Source organism: Sinocyclocheilus grahami, unplaced genomic scaffold, assembly GCF_001515645.1.
Source record: "Sinocyclocheilus grahami isolate Dianchi unplaced genomic scaffold, SAMN03320097.WGS_v1.1 scaffold63.1, whole genome shotgun sequence".
NCBI lineage: Eukaryota > Metazoa > Chordata > Actinopteri > Cypriniformes > Cyprinidae > Sinocyclocheilus > Sinocyclocheilus grahami.
In genome coordinates this window covers 909,874-929,430 of record NW_015505242.1, presented here as the reverse complement: position 1 = coordinate 929,430, position 19,557 = coordinate 909,874, and the positions used below count along the sequence as shown (strand labels likewise).

At 38.2% G+C, this 19,557-nt stretch overlaps 1 protein-coding gene across 1 annotated transcript in view; it reads right to left on the bottom strand.

The window, feature by feature from the left end:
- Positions 1 to 3,557: 3,557 nt before the first annotated feature.
- The window catches only part of LOC107584827 (unconventional myosin-X-like), a 64,987-nt gene continuing 48,987 nt past the window's right edge, over positions 3,558 to 19,557 (bottom strand). The window contains exons 10-37 of the mRNA XM_016271593.1: positions 16,839 to 16,957; positions 16,563 to 16,709; positions 16,379 to 16,479; positions 16,099 to 16,165; positions 15,816 to 15,908; positions 15,645 to 15,713; positions 15,468 to 15,550; positions 15,278 to 15,386; positions 15,046 to 15,126; positions 14,800 to 14,924; positions 14,584 to 14,713; positions 14,321 to 14,427; positions 12,857 to 13,139; positions 11,675 to 11,934; positions 11,443 to 11,538; positions 11,255 to 11,348; positions 11,117 to 11,172; positions 10,077 to 10,219; positions 9,663 to 9,857; positions 7,668 to 7,825; positions 7,419 to 7,542; positions 6,906 to 7,203; positions 6,576 to 6,783; positions 6,307 to 6,443; positions 6,015 to 6,138; positions 5,024 to 5,503; positions 4,576 to 4,767; positions 3,558 to 4,292 (exon numbers count right to left, since the gene is read on the bottom strand). Of these exons, the coding sequence (XP_016127079.1) occupies positions 4,188 to 4,292; positions 4,576 to 4,767; positions 5,024 to 5,503; positions 6,015 to 6,138; positions 6,307 to 6,443; positions 6,576 to 6,783; positions 6,906 to 7,203; positions 7,419 to 7,542; positions 7,668 to 7,825; positions 9,663 to 9,857; positions 10,077 to 10,219; positions 11,117 to 11,172; positions 11,255 to 11,348; positions 11,443 to 11,538; positions 11,675 to 11,934; positions 12,857 to 13,139; positions 14,321 to 14,427; positions 14,584 to 14,713; positions 14,800 to 14,924; positions 15,046 to 15,126; positions 15,278 to 15,386; positions 15,468 to 15,550; positions 15,645 to 15,713; positions 15,816 to 15,908; positions 16,099 to 16,165; positions 16,379 to 16,479; positions 16,563 to 16,709; positions 16,839 to 16,957 (4,184 nt within the window). The 3' untranslated portion in view covers positions 3,558 to 4,187. The remainder of the gene's footprint in view (positions 4,293 to 4,575; positions 4,768 to 5,023; positions 5,504 to 6,014; positions 6,139 to 6,306; positions 6,444 to 6,575; positions 6,784 to 6,905; positions 7,204 to 7,418; positions 7,543 to 7,667; positions 7,826 to 9,662; positions 9,858 to 10,076; positions 10,220 to 11,116; positions 11,173 to 11,254; positions 11,349 to 11,442; positions 11,539 to 11,674; positions 11,935 to 12,856; positions 13,140 to 14,320; positions 14,428 to 14,583; positions 14,714 to 14,799; positions 14,925 to 15,045; positions 15,127 to 15,277; positions 15,387 to 15,467; positions 15,551 to 15,644; positions 15,714 to 15,815; positions 15,909 to 16,098; positions 16,166 to 16,378; positions 16,480 to 16,562; positions 16,710 to 16,838; positions 16,958 to 19,557) is intronic.

Below are 19,557 nucleotides of genomic sequence, written 5' to 3'. Positions count from 1 at the left end.
AGTTTTATACTGCAAGTATACTCGTAAGTTTTCTTTAAGTGAACTTTACATCATACTTTAAGTATACTATCCTATCCTATGTGCCTATTTAGGTATTAATTTTGAATATATCTGAACATACAAAACATCAAAAGAACAGGGTATCTGCTTGTAAACAAAAACATTTAATTCTAGCTTCGTGCATTCTTTTTTAAACACTTGAATGTGGATAAGTTTCATAAATAAAAAATAAAGAAATAAACAACATTTTGAACAAAAAGCTGAAAAAAGACTATGAATTGGATTCAGAATGATAATCAAAATGTAGATAGAGTCGATCAACACCCCAAACAATTATAGCTCAAATATATTTAGACTTTTTCTAAGTATAAGTCAAGTATACTTAAATGTAATTTTAAGTATATTTCTGAGAAGTACATAAAGGCCATTTCTGAGAAGTACATAAAAAGAGTAAAAGTAGACTAAAAGTATACTTTCCTATTTTTAGTTTAAAAGAAGTATAGCACACTTGAATAAACTTCTTTTTCGTAAGGGTATGTATACTATAATGTAATTATTCTGTATTTGTATTCTATATGTATGAAATAATATGTATGTAATGCGTATGAGATAAATTGTCCTAATGGAATTATCAATATGGAATAACGTTAACAAATAAACCAGATAAATTAAAAGTAAAATACAAAAATGTTAATCATTTGAATTATTTGTACACATTTGTATTAATAATTAACATTTAATTAATTATGGGTTAAATGCAGAGGACAAATTCCGAGTATGGGACACCATACTTGGCCAAGCAAGTCCTGAACAAACAATATCCATTTAGGATATTCAATATACAAACAAAACCACTACTTTGAGATACATTACAATAATTTATTAAAGCATTTTGTAAAGCCAGTTACAAAAGAAAACATTTTTTTCTCCCTCTCAATATTTTAATAAGCACAATTATTCTTTTCTCTCTCTCTCTCTCTCTCTCTCTCTCTCTCTCTCTCTCTCTCTCTCGAGCTATAATTTATAGTATTATAACAATGGCAATGAAGAAATTACATTCAGGCCTTGTACTGGCTGCCTGCAGCTGAGCAAGGACCCCAGTGTGAATGTGTGAGAGAGACAGAACCAACCGTGCTATATCTGTGTGCATGTTTTATGCTGATCTTTCTGTGTGAACATGTCTATGATCATGTGTGTATGAGGCAGAGTGTAAACTAGCAACCGAGTCTTCTCGGCTGCTCTGACACCATCTTCTCTTAACACACACACCAACATCAACACATACTGCTTGCTACTTCAACACACCGTCACATCAAATCTTCTCCACTTACTCATGACAAGCCAATTCTATCAATTTCTTCAGTGTTGGCACCCCTTTAATACTGATCTGATCCTCAGTGGTTAAAAAAAAAGGGAATGGAGAATGGAGAAAAATCTGAGATCAGCATGAAAGGGTGACCCTGCACCTTAATTTCTCCAATTATCAACTATAACACCATAATAACAGATAAATACAACAAACCCTCACCCACCCCTTCCCATTCTGTTTCATAAATATAATCATCACAGTATCATAATAGAAATCCACATACACATAGCTCCCTAAACACAATCATATTCCATCATCATTATCCTTGTTTCAATTCATCGTTAAATTCAGACATACTTGCGTTCACAAAAAACAACTTGCATTACACTGACAAATATAATTGCATATCAAACAGCAAAATTACACAGGTGCAGGATTATAATCACATAAAGAAAAACAACAGGCATACTTGGACTCATTCCGTGTTGATCGCGAGTCAGTGAATGATGTTTCTTTTTGTTATGGTCCATTATAGATCTCTGTTATGTCTGCTGTCTGTCATCTCTCTGGCAGCATGGCCACTCTGGTAACAGTCTTAGCAGAGCTCCATCATGACATGAAACACAAAAAGGCTGATTTGGCCATGATAAATTGCCAGAAAGCGAACTTAAACTTTAAGAATGTGTCTTAATGCCTGAGATGTTTATAGTAATTTGTTAGCCAGTGCTTGTAAAGAAAAGACGGTCGCTTCACCTGTGGTTTGAGGGAACAGATATGCAGCTACATAAGATTAGCCACCAGTTGGTCAAGATGCACTTTAAAGATTTTGAGGCTTTCCCAGTAAAGTAAATGGGTATAATGTCCATGCCAGCAAACTATATACATCCTCAAAAGATTTATAAGGTCCTTAAGCAAAGCCTTTTTTTAATTCAAAGACCCACTTGTCTCAGTTTGTGCTGGTTTTTCTGTGCATTTGACAGTTTAATGAGATTTCAAATGTATACAAGGACTGTTTATACCAACATTGTTACATTGTTAAATGTTATTACAATTTGAAATAACTGTTTTCTATTTTAATATTACTTTAAAATGTAATTTATTATTGTGATGAAAAAGCTGAATTTTCAGCTGCCATTACGCCATTTTTCAGTGTCACATGATCTGTTAGAAATCATTCTAATATGTTGATTTGGTGCTCAATTAATTATTATTATAAGTTGAAACAGTTGCGCTTCTTTTTTTTCCAGGATTATTTGATGAATGTAAAGTTCAGAAGAACAGCATTTATTTGAAAAACAAATATTTTGTTATTATAAATGTCCTTTTGGTCAATTTAATGCATCCTTGCTGAATAAAATTGTTACAAAAAAATCTTACTGACCTTAAACTTATGAATGATAATTTATGTAAATAAGATCCCTAGCCTTGCATTCTGTGGGCCCATAATTTTTGCATCAAATGTCTTAGTGGAACAGGCTCTTTAGTTGAAAGTGCTTTAATCATAGAATAAGTGTTTCACAATTAATGTCACGTATGTGTTAAAAGAGTACAAAACATGCTTATTGAAACTTGACTGCTGTTGCTTAATACAGTACTTTTCATTGCTCATTGGGCAGGCAGACCTGGCTCTACTCGCATAACACTTAATAACAATTATCTGATCTCTGTAATAGCAAATAGAGGTGCTTAGGAACTGCTCTAAATTACCAAACTGGTCAAAATGGGTATGCATTTGTGCCTTGGTACAGTTAAAACTACACAAGCTTTGTGTCAGTGGCAAAAATAATAAAAAAGGAAACGTTGTAATTACTGTAAATACAAATAATTTAGACAGTATCAAATGGAACACTTCAGCATATGTATTTATAGACTCTGGCATTTAATACAAAATAGGATGTTTGTTGGATTGATAATGTGTGAACAGTCTCATAAACGAGTAGACAGTCGCTACTGATATCCACATACTGCCGGCCCCAGATACGCTGTGATCTGATTGGCTAACTGACTCCAAGTGGCCTCTGCTGGTAGATTTCGTAACTACACTTCTGAGGGCACAAGGCAAATTTTTTCAGAAGCAACACAAGTTATTTCATTATAGCAGATTTTTTATCAGTGACTAATATATTTTAAGCAACTGTGCATGTTCCCTGCAGCGACATCAGCCAATCAGAGCTGCCATGATGTCATTTTCCAGCGCCTCCAGTCACATGGCATTTATGGCTAAGGCGATTGGCTCAAAAAAAACCTGTTTGTGAAATTGAGGGGCCATGAGCAAAGATGGCAGAATTCAACTTCTGGGGTGTCCTGCGCCAGCTGAGCAGCTGCCATTGAGATGTATGGGAATGTTAACGCATAGCTTTCTCCTCCTGCTCTCTGAACGGCCTCCAGCAGTCATGGCTTTACAAAATGGCTCTGTATGTCCTCCACAAAGCATTCACCTGTGTGTGTGTGCGTGCAAACTCTGATCTCACACACAAGCACAATATACACACCTCTGTAAAACTACCGGTATACGGAGTCATAGGTGGTTGTCGGTTAGGTACTACATCACTGACTGAAAACTGAAGATGGAGAGAAGGTAATGAAATGGAGAAGAAACGTTTGGTCATCATTCAGGGTGCTGGCAGTGAGGGGAGGGAACAGTGAGCAGGTTACCAAGCTTTGTTGTGCTTCGTAAAGGTGAAACTGGTCCGATAAATACGCAATAAACGTGTGCTGTTGTATTTAGGACAGGTATACAGAGGATTCCAGTAGGTTAAGTTAAATCGTTGTAGAGATGAAGTCTGTTTCTTCTCTGCTTCTCGTTCTCCGGTCAGTAACGGTCAGCCGTATACTTCACTTTCATCACATTATGTTGCTGGACACATTATGTTGTCGATCACCTCATCCAGGTGCTGCTGTTGCTGGTGATGGACATGATACTGCAGCGCTTTTTGACAATCATGTTGATGTACGCCTTCATGATCTTAGTGATTTCACCCACCTTAAAGCACAAAACAAAAACTTGTTAATCTGTATGTTAAAAACCACATGCTAATCCTACCATGGAAAAGAGAATATAGTGATTAAATAAGAAGTGCTAGACTTATAGATTCAATTTAGAGCAAATACTGTAAAATGTGTCTTTATTTCTTGTTGTAATATATGTTTATTTAATTTAGTGTACATCCTCAAAAGATTTAAATGCTCCTCAACCATTAAAACAAACAAATATACAACATTTTGTACAACATAGCACTGATAACAGAGGCACAGGAGTGTATTACCTGAGACGTCTCGAAGAACATCTCTCTTTCATCAACAATGATTTTGTATGTGCTGGGCTGAGGTGCTCCGAAGAAAACAATGTGCTCATACTGGAAAGTTTCGAGTGGTTTAGGTTCACCCCGTTTGTACACAGAGACGTTTTCAGCACTGACTCCCAGCCACAGATCATGAGGGAAGCCTCCTTCCTTACACTACAGACAGATAAATAAAAACGACACATGTAATTAGTAATGTCAATTAACATCAGTGGCTAAATTACTTACTGTAACATTAAGGAAAACTGAAAATGAGTCAGAATTTAGCTATCTGTTAGAATTATAGGTATATTAGTTCCAAATGTATTGTGACAAGTTTGAAATAACATAGCATTTTGGGGCTTGGCTTAGGGTTAGTAATGATAAATATTGCTACTTTACAAGGCTGTAATCATATATTTATGATTTATACCTCCACATCAAACAGTGTGGACCCGTATCCTGGCCACTCTTTGATGATGGTCATGTAGTTGAGCATGGCCTGGTGCTGAGGCATGCCCTGTAGACGGCTCCATTTCTCCAGCACGCTGGTCAGTGTAGCTGACATCTCCTCCTTTACAAACATCTCCAACATCTGTTCCTCCTCGACACGCTGTTTCTTCAGCGATCCCGTCTTGAAGCTGCGTCTCAGCGTCCCGTCTAGGAAGTTGGTCTTCCGGCGTTCTAAAGTGTGACCTCCTGGCCCTACTATACCAGCCCCGGGTACTCCAGCACCCCCTGCTTTAGTGGACTGGAGTATGCGGGTGCGAAGTCGTCCAACAGGGTAGACGCTGCTTAGGCTCCAGGGTGTACGGGCCACGTCACCGTGGATGTACTGCAGTCGCAGGGCTGCTAAGTGCTGGAGGGTTTCCTCAAGGGCTGGGAAATGTCCACTGATGAGACTCTCATGAGCCTAAGAGAGACGGTGAAAAAAGAGATAAATATGCTCAAATCAGTTGCCCAATAAAGATGCCCAAATCAGTGCCCATTTGCCCAAATTGGCCAATCATGCTATATCACAAAAAGAGGGGAAAAAACTGGGGGAAAACATGACACTGAAGCATATCTTCACTTCATTCCATTTATTTTATTTTATTATTAATGTTTGAATTGTAGAAAATACAAGTGAAAATTATTTTTTTTTTTACTATAATATAGTTTTATATAATGAAACAATGTAAATTGTTTGATTTTTGCAGCTAGCATTTTTTCTGCCAATTGTTGTTAGAGAAAGATTTGATTTTTGGAGTCAAAGTGATGTGAAGACTGTAAATAAAGTTTTGCATATTCTAGGTAAATTCAATTTAAAAAACATTCCAACACACATGATTAGATTAGAAACATTTTTAAAGCGGGTCTGACTAAAAACCATAGTAAGAATTAATGGCTATAAAAATTTTACAAAATACAAATAATTAATTCACCTGCTCAAACATGAAGGCAAATTCTACTCCCTCTTTGGGCATGCTTTCCACATCAAGAAAGCAATAGAGCTTGAAATATAGCCTCCAGGGCCCTTCCTCCTCCTCTTCTCCACTACCTGCCAACCTGAAAGAGCAGAGGAGTGCAGATGACCCTCAGTCATAAAGCCAACAGAAATAACATGTACAGAAATATAGGTTTTATAGATGCTCTAGATAGTTTTAAATACAGAAATGGAGCAACCATTCATTCAAAATCATCTAATCAACATAGACCATATGAACTGTTCATTACTTCTCAAACTTCGCGAGCACATCTGCCACAATTACGCGGCTTTCTATGGCCCGACTCGCCACCTTATTGTGTTCAAACAAAGAAAACATGTTCCTGCTGTTTTCCATCGCCAGACCACGAATCAGCTTCTCCACAACCTTGACACAGACAAATAAGATATCACTTTCATCCTAATTTGCAGGACATGCTATGTCACTTCATTATATATTTCAAGGCAGAGATGTTAAAATGATGTCTGAGTATGTTAATAAAATCGACAAAATTTCTACCTCTCCAGCTGTGGTGTGAGAGTTGATGGATATCTTGCAAGACCCTCCTCCATGGCAGTACACAGTAGTTGTCATTTCCTGTCTGTTCAGCAGGGCGGCGATCTCCTCCTGAGAGGGCACATACTCCCTGGTCTTTGTCTTCTTCAGGGACTCACCGATGAAGTGGGCATACTTCTCAATCTCAGTGCCAGGATAGCGCTCTCTAACTCTGAGGGATTATTCACAGAAAGAGACCCAAAAAACAGAGTGTGTATCAAATGACCCTTGAAATGGAAATATAACCATTATTCAACTCCAAGATGCTATTGAATGAGCATCTCTCTTTGTTACCTCTTCAAGTGGAATCGGAGGTAGCGCAGGATGGCGCGACTGGGCAGGAAGGTGCAGCTCATGCAGGTGAGCAGGTGCCAGTGTGCGCGGTTTGCAGGGCTGTTGGGTTGGGGCACGTGATTGGTCTGTTTGATCAGCTGACAGTACACCTCGTCTTTCAGTGGCCGCAGATCGTGGCAGGTCTGCAGGATGCCCTGGATGATGGCGACAGGGTCTGAAACTATCTCCATTTCCTGAAGAGAGTTAAAGATCTTCACAGCCTCATCCTGCAGGCTTCCATAACCCTTCTCCTTTTGCACTGCAGAAGGAAGAAGAAAGAGATCTGTTAGTAAGATTATTTGCAAGAAAAAAAGAGAGGAAGATGAAGTAAAAGTACAAAATGCATCGCTGCACTAACAGCAAACAGGGTTACCGTGTTGGATGTTTATGATACATTTCATAAAAGTACATTTCTTATGTTACTTTCTGTGTGTTTTACATGTGCGAGTGATTTAGCTGATGGATGATACTCACGGCTTTCGCTGACCTCTCCGTATGGTAGTGGCAGAAGAGGTGAATGTAAGGGATGCTGGGTATATCTCAGAATGGGGTTTCTTCGATACATTAGTTCCACAGCCTCAGTGTTCACACTGTTTTCCTACACAAATTTTTGCAAAGGCAAAAGGAAAGGCCACGATTTATGTACCATTTTTATTAAACAACAGCTTTATCCATTCTAACCTTGAGTGCAAAAAACAGACTTATGTTTTAAAAACGGATTACCTTGATGTCCCTAATAAGTTGCTGGGTGGGCGTTTCAATGGGCGCCTTATTGTCAATGACGCCCTGAATGGCAGACACCCAGCGCATGGCTTCATTCAGCATCTTGGTGTACAGACGGTATGAATGTTTACGCCCATGAATTATGATGTTCCAGTAACCTACAGTGTAACGAGACATCAGCATCACCATGTATCTTAGTTTATAGAGAGAAAAACAAATTCATAATTTCTAAATTTTTAACATATGCTCATTATTCATAATAAATGCAAAATGAATGACATATAACCAACAATTTAAATACTTGTATTAGAAAAAAGTAAATTAAATAAGATCGCTGTTCGTATGTATAATGACTTCACCCAAGGCTGGAAGATTGTGTATTATGAATTTTTCAGAGAAAATTTTCTGTGGCTCTAATAAAATTCTGTATGCTTCATACAGAGAGCTACAGTTCAGATTGCACTTTCTCTTTCCGTTTTGCTCCAAATTTCAAACTCATCAACGCCACTTTGTTCATTCCTGTAGTGAACCTTTGCCTGTTTTGTGATTAAATAAAATGTTCTGGACAGCCGCTTGAACTGAACACGATGCGTCTGGTGTGTGATACCTGGCAGTTATAGACGCGGTGCTGCGCTTTCTGTCCGCTGTGCTTTTTATTACTTTGATTGGATGATCATCAAGTGTTCCAAAATAAAAGCAAATAAAGTGTGAAAGTATACGTACAATATACATATGTCATTTCAGTGCTATGGCCTTTGTGTAGATGTTTAAACATGGCCATTTTTAAGCATGACTGTTTGGATTTATATGAAATGATAACATTTTACAATTCGTAAGATTCCATTTGTAACATTAACTAAGGTTAATTTAAGCTGTAGAAGTATTGTTCCTTGTTAGAGTGTGTTAATTTCAATACCAATACATTTTTAATTTTAAAGTTGCATTTGTTAACATTAGTTAATCAACTATGAACTAACATTACAAATTTATCAATTTATAATTAATATTTCATATTAATATTTTTTATTCTATTTAAAAAGCATGGTTCAGGACTTTTTTTTGGAATAAAGTTCAGCACTATTTAGTTTTCATTCAGTATCCATTAAAAAAAAAATCGGTTGATTAATCGGTTATCGGCCAGTGTGGTCCAACAGTTCCAAACAATTATTTTTAAACAATTATTTTATATGAAATGATAACATTTTACAATTCGTAAGATTCCATTTGTAACATTAACTAAGGTTAATTTAAGCTGTAGAAGTATTGTTCCTTGTTAGAGTGTGTTAATTTCAATACCAATACATTTTTAATTTTAAAGTTGCATTTGTTAACATTAGTTAATCAACTATGAACTAACATTACAAATTTATCAATTTATAATTAATATTTCATATTAATATTTTTTATTCTATTTAAAAAGCATGGTTCAGGACTTTTTTTTGGAATAAAGTTCAGCACTATTTAGTTTTCATTCAGTATCCATTAAAAAAAATATCGGTTGATTAATCGGTTATCGGCCAGTGTGGTCCAACAGTTCCAAACAATTATTTTTAAACAATTATTATTTTTTTTGCTTCCTTATTTGTGAAACAAATGTGTGAAAAGAATTTTCTCTAAAGGTACATTCACACCAAGAATGATAACTGTAAATATAACTATAACAATAACTTTATTAGCGTCCACACCAACAGAAGATAATGTTGCTTATTATAAACACACACTAATATATATTGTCTGCCACTTTAAATGCTTGAGCTCTTTAAGTCTGGTGGTTTCTGATTGGCAGTCAATGTATTTTAGAGTTCATCAGCTGTAAAAAAAAATAATAATATTCTGAAAGTGATTCCAAATATATTTTTCCTCTGTGTTGATATCATTGTAGATATGGTGTGGACTTTCGTATTCTGTTCTATTACTTACTGAGCTGTAATTCCATATTATACTTTTAATAATATCATACTCAGTCACATCATATGGTGACCATATCATACTCACCTGTCTCTTTAAACTTTTTCTCCTCCGGCTGGACCACAGAGCACAGGCTGTTCAGAACCAGCGTGCCCATCTTAGATGCATTACGTTCAGAAGACTTGTAGTAGTCCAGAGAGTTGTTTGTCAAGACAAACCAGCGCTTTTTTAGTTTGAGAGCAGAACTTTTGGCTCCTGCCTTCATCTCCTTGTGCAGCCATCCTGTGTCACAAAAGAACACAAAGACACACACAGTTTAAGGAAATTGTGACCAGTTACAGAACCTAAAATATACACTGTCTTTAATACAATAATATCAAATCCAAATACTCATGGACATGTTATATAACTAATCAACCACAAATAAAATTTATTTGGTGCCTAAATTCAGGTTACAACTGAATTACAACTGTACAACTGAACTGAAGATGAATAACACACCTCTGACCAGAAACTCCTGTCCATCACTCTTGGAGTCTCCTTTGGGTTTCTGCAGCAGACTGATCCAGTGATGCATTTCCTCCGGCAGGTCGGAGTTACAGTGGATCACACGATTGGCTGTGATGATCACAAATGAATTGGGCCTATTTGAAAGGAAATAGAATTTGTGTTAGCACCAGATAAAAATGGTAACGTTAGACACTTTATATCTTCAGATATTTAGCCATACAAATTCAAATGTTAAAGGTAAAGTGTGTAACTTCTGTGCCATTAGCATACCATAAACATTCAAATATTAATATTTTGACAGAGCCAAAAAATGGCTCACTCATAATGGACCCTTTTCATAAACTGTGATGATAAGCTTCCCCAGTTATTAATGTAAATGTGACCCTGGAGCACAAAACCAGTCATAAGTCGCTGGGGTATATTTGTAGCAATAGCCAAAAATACATTGTATGGGTCAAAAATGATAGATTTTTCTTTTATGCCAAAAATCATTAGGATGTTAAGTAAAGATCATGTTCATGAAGATATTCATGAAGATATTTAGTAAATTTCCTACCGTAAATATATCAAAAAAGTATTATCATTAGTAATATGCATTTCTAAGGACTTCATTTGGATAACTTTAAAGGCGATTTTCTCAATATTTTGATTATTTTACAAATATTGTCCTATCCTAACAAACCATACATCAATGGAAATAAATATCAATATAAATCTCAATTTCAAAAAATTTACCCTTATGACTGGTTTTGTGGTCCAGGGTCACAAATAAAGTATTTTTTAATTTTCATTTATTTGTTACGTTTAAAAACAAAAAAAAATATTATATTATCTTGTCATTAAATCACAGAAAATTATTTAAACGTTTAACATAAACGTTTCTAGTACAACAGCTGAGGGAGTGATGGCAAATTTGAAGCAAATGGGAACACAAAATTAAAAATGAAAACTACAGAAATAGAAAAAAAAACACAATTCAGCTTCAAGTGCTGTAAGTAATTTCAGCCGTTGATTTTATTCTTGACACTCACCTGTCAGGATTGTCTGAAGCACAAACTGAATCAATCAATCCAACATCCAGTGTGCCCTGAGAGAAAGAGAGCAAAGCCAGTTGTTGAAATAGAAAGGAGATTTAATGGTGAAAGTGCACAAAGTGTAAGGACACTGACCACAGCGTTCTTTGGGTTGGCCTGCTCATGAGACATCTCCAGCAGCTGCTCTGGGGTGGCATTGTGGACCCGACTCAACACGGTAAACCAACCACTAAGAGAAAGAGAGCAAAAGAAAGAGTGCAGAGTGAGGACGAGCAGTTTGGTCCAATTATGGAAAACACATGGAGATAAAGGTGTCAGCGTACCTGGCATCCTCTGGTGACTCGGCAAACACCTGGTATGTTCTCTCATCTGTCACAATATTCAGAGCATTCTCTTTCTCATGATTGTCCACAATCTCCCTAAAAACAGGAAAAAACTTAAAACCTGATCCAGGTTTTCTGTAAGTTGCGAACAACAATCACAAAAACGGTCTTTGTATCTGACATAGACACCTAATTATACCACAATATGGTTTCCTATTTCTCTCATACTTACTTGGCTGAGCGGATATCAATTGTCCCTTTCAGCTTTTCCTCGCTGTCATTCTCAAAGTACATGAGCTTGGTGTCACGCAGAACGAACCAGCGCATCTTCCAGTTTCTGCGAGAGAGAGTCGATAGACCGCCACCCTTCTTGTACAGCCAGCCTGACTTTAACGACTCCTGTTTAGAGCGGAACCACATGAATGTTTCGTCCTTCAGAACACACCAACGCCTGCGCCACGGGATCATCAAGCCAGCTATGGAAGAGATAAAGAAGATTTATACTTTTATACAGGTCTCAAGATGTCTTTAAATTATTTAAAATATGACCAAACAAGCTTTAAATTAAGCCACAAAAATGATGTAAATTGGCATCTTATTTCTTGTCTTAAATCATTCTCTAAATAACTGTCATTTTTATTTAAAAACCAAGGTTCTCACAATCTTGGAAAACTTGTGATGAAAAAGTGTGATTTCTAGACCTGTAAAGTCAAGGAAATTTCAATAATGAATATTTTTCTAGTTATAGCAAACTCGAAAATATTTTGTTGGGTAGAAATTGTCATTTGTTAAAAAAAACAAAACTATATACATATATATATATATATATATATATATATAGTGAGATAAAAAGTCAAAATTTTGACAAAAGTAAAATTTGAAGATAAAAAGTCATAGTTATGACATATATATATATATATATATATTCATCATAATTGTGACTTAGTATGTTAGTGTGTTATATTTTGAATCTCATAATTATGACTTGAAAATGAATTTTCAAAATTACTTTTATGTTGTAATGTAAATTTTATGTCATAATTTCAACTTTTAATGTGATAATTGTGACTTTTTATGTCATAATTATGATTTTCCAAAGCATTTTTTCTTATGTGGCAGAAATGGGCTTATATAGAATAAAGACAAAGCTATGTGAAAACAAAAATCACAACCAAGCAGCATAATCAGACAAAATTGCATTTTAAAGCTTAGCTAAACATACATATTGCATATGCATGATGTAAAGTTTCAAAGTTTGGAGTAAGATAAGACTAGCTTAAAAAACTGTTGATCATTTGTTAAATATACATTGAACACTAATCTCCCTAATGGTGACTTCAATGGTAAGTGGGATTTGTGCCCTATAAATACATACACAGCTATAGTCTACAAAAGTAATGTTAAAGTCACTTACCTCTGCTGCCCCTTTTCCTCCTTCCATTTCCTCTTCATTTCTCTTTTCATGGTCTCCCTCTGTTTTCTTCTCCTCTTCCTCTTTCGTTTTCCTTTCCTCCTCCTCTTTCTTCCTCTTCTCCTCTTGTAGTTTGTGGAAGACTCCTCTTGCCACTTGCCCTCGCCTGTGTTTCTGGAGAACAAGGGCAGCTGAGCGTTTCCGTTGAAACCGACGTCGATAGAGATGTGCACGGTAGTTCTTCTGGATGGTCACAATGCTGTCCAGAGCCTTCTTAAAGTTCTTTCTGTAGTTAGTACACAGTTTAAGTTCCCTTAGAATAAGCAACTGTCTCTGGTAGAGAACAGTATTTAAAAGCGGTCACTAAGACACTACTTGATTGTTATCATGTCTATAGATGAGCACTAACACACAAAGATTATGCATTTACACATATACAGCATGAAAAACCTTTGCTGTTGTGAGTTTTGCTTTCATGATTTCCTTGCTATTTGGCTGTAAGTATAAAGCAAAAGAGTCTACAGCACTGCCCAGGGCTGTGTGGTTATTTTAAGACAACTTTGTAATAAGAAGGCACATAGAAACCAATTCATAGGAAATTAATTTCCTATTTTTAAATAAATTAATTTAATTGTGTTTTGTTTTGCTTTGTTGTTAATTTTATTTTTATTAACATTTCACTTTTTTGCAACACATTTTAAGCAACAACTTTGTGTACAGTTTGACAGATGCACTGTATATAAATGTTATTTTAATACGCATTCAAAAGTATGGGGTCAGTAAGATTTTCTTTTAAGAAATTCATACTTTTATTCACAAAGGACAAATTTAATTGCTAAAAGTGACAGTAAAGACATTTATTATGTAACAAACAAAACAAATGCTGTTTTTGTTCATCAAATAATACAAATTTTTAAACATTAATAATAAGAAGAAATGTTTCTGAAGCACCAAATCAGCATATTTCTGAAGGATCAAGTAATGCTGAAAACTGAAAACTCAGCTTTGTCATCACAGGAATAAATTATATTTTAGAATATATTACAACAGAAATCAGTTATTTTAAAATGTAAAATTTTTTCACAATATTACAGTTTTTTTACTGTATTTTTGATCAAATAAATGTCTTGATGAGCATAAGAGACTTCTGCTGAAAACATAAAAAATAATGGTAGTGTATATTTAAACATTTCTGGTATCATTCTCTGAGGGAAAAAAACAATTACTGTATTATGGGAAACTTGAGCAAAACCTAAATGTGATATAGGATGAAAAGATGCCCATAAAAAATCATCAGGACAGGTCGGAAACTAGGCCATATAGGTAATGTGTGTGCTTTGAAGGGGCGGGTGACACATGTTCAAATCCAAAAGGAGATTAAAGAAATGTTGTGTGTTGAACATTTTTGGGAAACTATACCTAATGTAATCTAAGCAAATCTGTGCAAAAACTAAGAAATACACACACCTTGCTATATATCGCAGAAGATAGGCTCGTATAATCAGTCCAGCTTTGCTTCGCTCTTTATCTCTCTGCTTCTCCAGCTTCTGTTCTAGGGGTTCCTTCAGAAACACCTTGGGATCAAAAATCATATCAGGTTAGTGCAATCAAACATAACAAGTGCACATACATGACAGAAAATGTTCATGTGTGAGTCTACCTTTAAAATCTCACAGACAGAAAAAGATGAGAAAAAGATGCGATAGAGCAAGAGGTCAAAGGTCACTCACCTTGGTCTTCCCAATCTGCCAATCCTTTTTCGTCCTGCTGTGGAGTGTCAGCAAATCTGTGCTCTTCTTTTTCTCATCTCCATTTGAAGCCACAGCAGCCTTTTCCTTCTCCTTCAGGATAATCGTATACCTGATGTATACAACCACAAAATCATAGTCTCCAAGAAAAGCTGAGACAACAAAAATTCATGCACCTGTATGCGTTTTAACATCTACCTGCTGAAGAAGTCTTTAAAGGTGCGTCGGACAGGGAATCCAGCTCTGCGAATCTTCACTGTCTCCAACATGCCAGAGTACCGCAATTGATTGAGAACCACATCCGGGTCAAGCTTATTTGGGATCTAAAGAACAAAAAAAAAAAAAAGAAAAGCAAAATGCATTATTAAAATTTATAACGTGTGGAATACACCCCAGAATTTATTTTTAAATTGCATTCTCATTAGCTGATGTGACTTCTCTCACCTTGTCCATGTTGGGTTTTATGCAACGCACAAAAAAGGGGTTGGATACACTTAGAGTGGCCATTAGGGCATGAAGAGAGTCCTGAGAGACAGAAGAGACAACCGATCAAATGTTTGACAAATCAGAAGGGACTGCAGGCAGTTCCTGATTGTTTTAACATGCAGCACTTTAGCATGTTCAATTTAAGGTCTATTATATAGATAAAAGTCTTGATATGGGAGTTTTATCTCACTCTGAACTGTGAGCTGAGAGTTGGCTTTTTTCTTGCCGTGCCCATCTTCAAGGTCTCCTCATTATTTCTGCTGCTCACTTGCTCAAACAGGTCATAGATGAAATCCAATCTGCACACACACAGAATAACTCAAACAAAACTGCCTCAGTGTGTGTGTGAGAGCTTGTGCATTTGTGTGTTTGCGTCTTACCTACTATCCTTCAGCATGTTCAGTATATCATCTCTAAATGTGTCTCTGTTCTTCTCTAAAATCCCCCTCACATCATACAAGACCTATAAAAAGGAAGACAAAAAATTATGAAGAAAAGAGACAAACAGAGAGATAAATAGATGGATATACAGACAGACAGATGGATATTTCATATACCTCTCCAGCATAGTGTTTTATTCCAAACTGATGGTCTGCCAGTCTGGGTTTCACATAATAGGGATTAGTCTGTGGAAAAAGACAACCTCATATGTTTAGTGAGTTCATGTTATTACACTGAATGCTTGGTTGAATTATATTATGTCTTTGTATGATGAGAGCTTAACTCACAGAGTGTCTGCCATGCAGTTTCTCCAGCAAGGTGAAGTCAGTGCCTTTGGGAAATCGGCTCTCCTCGTTAATCAGTGCTAACATGCCCAATTTCTGCACAAACACAACATTAAATATTGTAAGTGTTAAATAATACAAAACTGAAAACTTCAGTTATTGTAATAATCAAATGAATCTTTGTTTGAAGGAATGTATAAATATGTGTCAGTCAGACTAAATTAAATTCAATTAAATTTTAAAATTAAAATGAACTGTTCCTGACAGCTAACCATGATTCTTCTACCTTCTCAATCAGATCCAGACATTCTGCATTGTCCATCCAGTCAATGGCTTCCCAGTGAATGCCTTCCCTGTACGACACAATTCACCAGTTTTAGTATACAAAACTTGTACAAGCTTAACAATAATCTTTTTAAATACTTAAATTGCATTCACAAAAATTATGCAAAAAACTAAAATCAAAAATAGTGTGATTAGGCACTTAGGAGATACTTTACACATATAAGAATATATGTAATTGCAGAGCAAATTGTCATGCTCTCACGGTTGTCAGTCTTCTTTACCTGTTGTACTCTAGTTGCTCCAGAGAGAAGATGTGTTTGTTGAAATATTCTTGCAGTTTCTCATTAGCATAGTTAATGTTGAACTGCTCAAAACGGTTCACCTTCAGAAAGCACAAACACTTGGGTTAGATCTCTATAAAAATGTGTGTCTGTGCATGATCATGTGATCCATGTGGCCTCACACCTCAAAGTTCTCAAAACCGAAGATGTCCAAGATTCCAATAGACTTGAAATTATCTTTGCCCTTTATCTTCTGATTAATTCGCATGATGATCCACGAGAAACACTGAGAATAAAGTGCCATGGCAACCGAATCCCGGGAATCTATTGCCTGTCAATCAAGCATGACAAAATAAAATGCCCATTTTTGATCAAGTAGAGACAGAAGAGAAGAACTGTTAAACTAGCCAATTTTTTTTAATTAAAGTATATCATTATGAGAAAGTATATGTGACTTTACCTGTTCCACTGTAAGAGGAGAGCAGATCTCTTCTCCTCTGAGGATCATGGAACGTTGGGTCAGAACCTCAGACAACTGAAAACTGTCCAGACCCAGGAGCTCGCTCACATTAGCGACAACTGCAGGAAAACAGAGAAGAGAATTACTACTAAACACATATTAGCAGTGCTGAGTAGATTACTTACGAACTGTAGGTCATTCCTGATTATAAATTACCTGATGAAAAGTAACAATCTGGATTACACATATTAGGTAACTCGTTTATCACATAGACTCCAATGGAATTATTGAGAACCATATTGATTAAAAAAACAAAGAGAAAGAAAATATATTTAATTATTTGTTATCAATATCATGAAATGCATTAAACATTACATTACAGCAGGTTTTACCAAACTGTGTTTCATGAAAAACGTCTCCAGGTTACGAATGTAACCATGGTTCCCCGAGGGAACGAGACGCTGCATCGGAAACGCTTTGGGAACGCCCCCAGCGTGACCATGCTCTGAATCACATATGAAATCAGTCCAATAGATGGGCGAGATGTCATGGGCGGGTGACGTTGCAACCAGGAAGCTATAAAAGCACGTGCAGTGGAACCGGCGTCAGCTTCTAGGAATGAAGCAAGCGCTCACAGGGATGCCGGAAGTATGGCACTGAGACACAGCGTCTCGTTCCCTCGGGGAACCATGGTTACATTCATAACCTGGAGACGTTCCCCTTCAGGAACTGGAGCTGCGTCGGAAACGCTTTGGGAACGAGTATGGCCACACAGCCAGACTTACCAATCCCTGCCTAGTGTGGAAGAGCACAGCTAAGGCGAGAGAAAGGAGCCAGGAGTGGCGCAGAATGCAGGAAGGCACCTGACAAAGTAGGCGGGGACATCCCGCAGCATCCCGAAGGCCAACTTCAGAAGGAGTGAGTCTTGACCCCTAAAGGAGAGGGGAGATCAGAGGACTCGAGGCTATGAAAAAGCATCCTGATCCACCGCTTAGCATAAGCTTAGCCTCAGCGCACCGTGGAGGAAACGTGTAACTAGGGGGTGTCTGCCCACTGACTGGCCACCGACATGTAGACTTTCAAGGTGGAGTGGGTCAACCCTGCAGAGAAACTTCTGCACAGTACCAACTGGGCAGTAAACTGGGTCGAGCTGACGGTCTCTGCACCAAGAAGTAAAAGATTCCGCTTCAGAGCATACAGTTTCCTCGTAGAGGGAGCTCTGGATTGGAGAATGGTCTTAACAACCTCGGTTGAGAGACAGGAAGCTGCAAGTGAACTACTCTGGGACCACTCAAGGATCTGGTGCGCCTGCCTGTAAAGGGAGCGCGAACGCAAATCTCCCTGGTGGTTGATTTAAGAAACCGCCGCTGTGTCGTCGGTGCACCAACACATGGCGACCTCTTAGGTCTGGGAGAAAGTGTTTCAATGCTAGAGAAACAGCCAGCATCTCCAGGCAGTTGAAGTGCCACGTGAGATGGCGGCCGCTCCACAGACCGCGGGCTGAGCGGCCACTCATGACCACTCCTCAACCGGTGAGGGACGCATCCGACGCTAGCATTACGCGGTGACAAGGAGCTCCTAGCACCGGGCCCTGAGACAAAAACCAAGCTTACTCCACATGTCTAAGGCACGTAGGCATCGCCGCGTGACCTTGAGCATGCGGAGCGGGTTTCCCCTCAGGGAGAACCCCTTGGTCTTGAGTCACCACTGTAGGGGTCTCATGTACAGCAGGCCAAAGGGTATCACATTGGACGCAGCTGCTATCAGACCCAGCAGTTTCTGGAACTGCTGACAGTGAGTGACTGGCCTTCTCTCACTCTCGCGACTGCAGTGAGGACCGACTCAAACCGAGCAGGAGACAGACGTGCCTGTATCGTGGTCGAATCCTACACCACACCCAGATAAGTGGTTCTCTGTACTGGAGAAAGCACACTTTTCTTGGCGTTAAGTCTAAACCCCAGCTCTTACAAGTGAGCGTGAACGACATCTCGATGCCGAACCGCCATCTGCTCAGATTGAGCTAATATCAACGATCGATGTGGTTGAGTATGTGGATGCCCTGGAGTCACAGAGGAGCCAGAGCAGCATCCACACACCTCGTGAAAGTGCGGGGTGAGAGTGCAAGGCCGACGGAAGAACCCGGTAAGCTTTTGCCCCCAAAAGCAAACCTCAGGAACTTCCATCCTTCTTTGGGACGATGAAGTACCGACTGTAGAACCAAACTGTCTGTCGAGAGAAGGGACCACCTCGATGGCCTCCTTCCTCAAGAGAGTGTTAATTTCTTGTTCCATTACCAGAGCCTGCTCGGGGCAGGACCCAATGAGACACGCTTGGCAGGGGCTCCCACGCCGCCAGGTGACCTACTAAGGGAACCAGTCTCTCGAGACTGGCCTCTGGTGCACTTAGAGTGGCTAGGTCGGTACCCTGAAGCGGCGGACCAGCAGGGAACGGCCGAACTAGCTGCCCTAGAAATCGCCAAAGAGGTAGCGAGCCTCTTAGTACCGCAACGTTTCCGGGCGGAGGCTGAGAGAAGCGTTCGCCGAAGACCTCTGCGCCCTGAAGCACCGTAGGTGGCAGGGTTGGCAGATTGATCTCCTGAGAGCACTGAGGAGATGGCCACCGTATAATGAGGTGTACAGCGCTCTTCCCCAGAGGGGGCCGGCCCTCAGAAGTCCTGGGCCTTAGGCGTCAGGACGTTTTAGCTGAAGACTATCCAGTG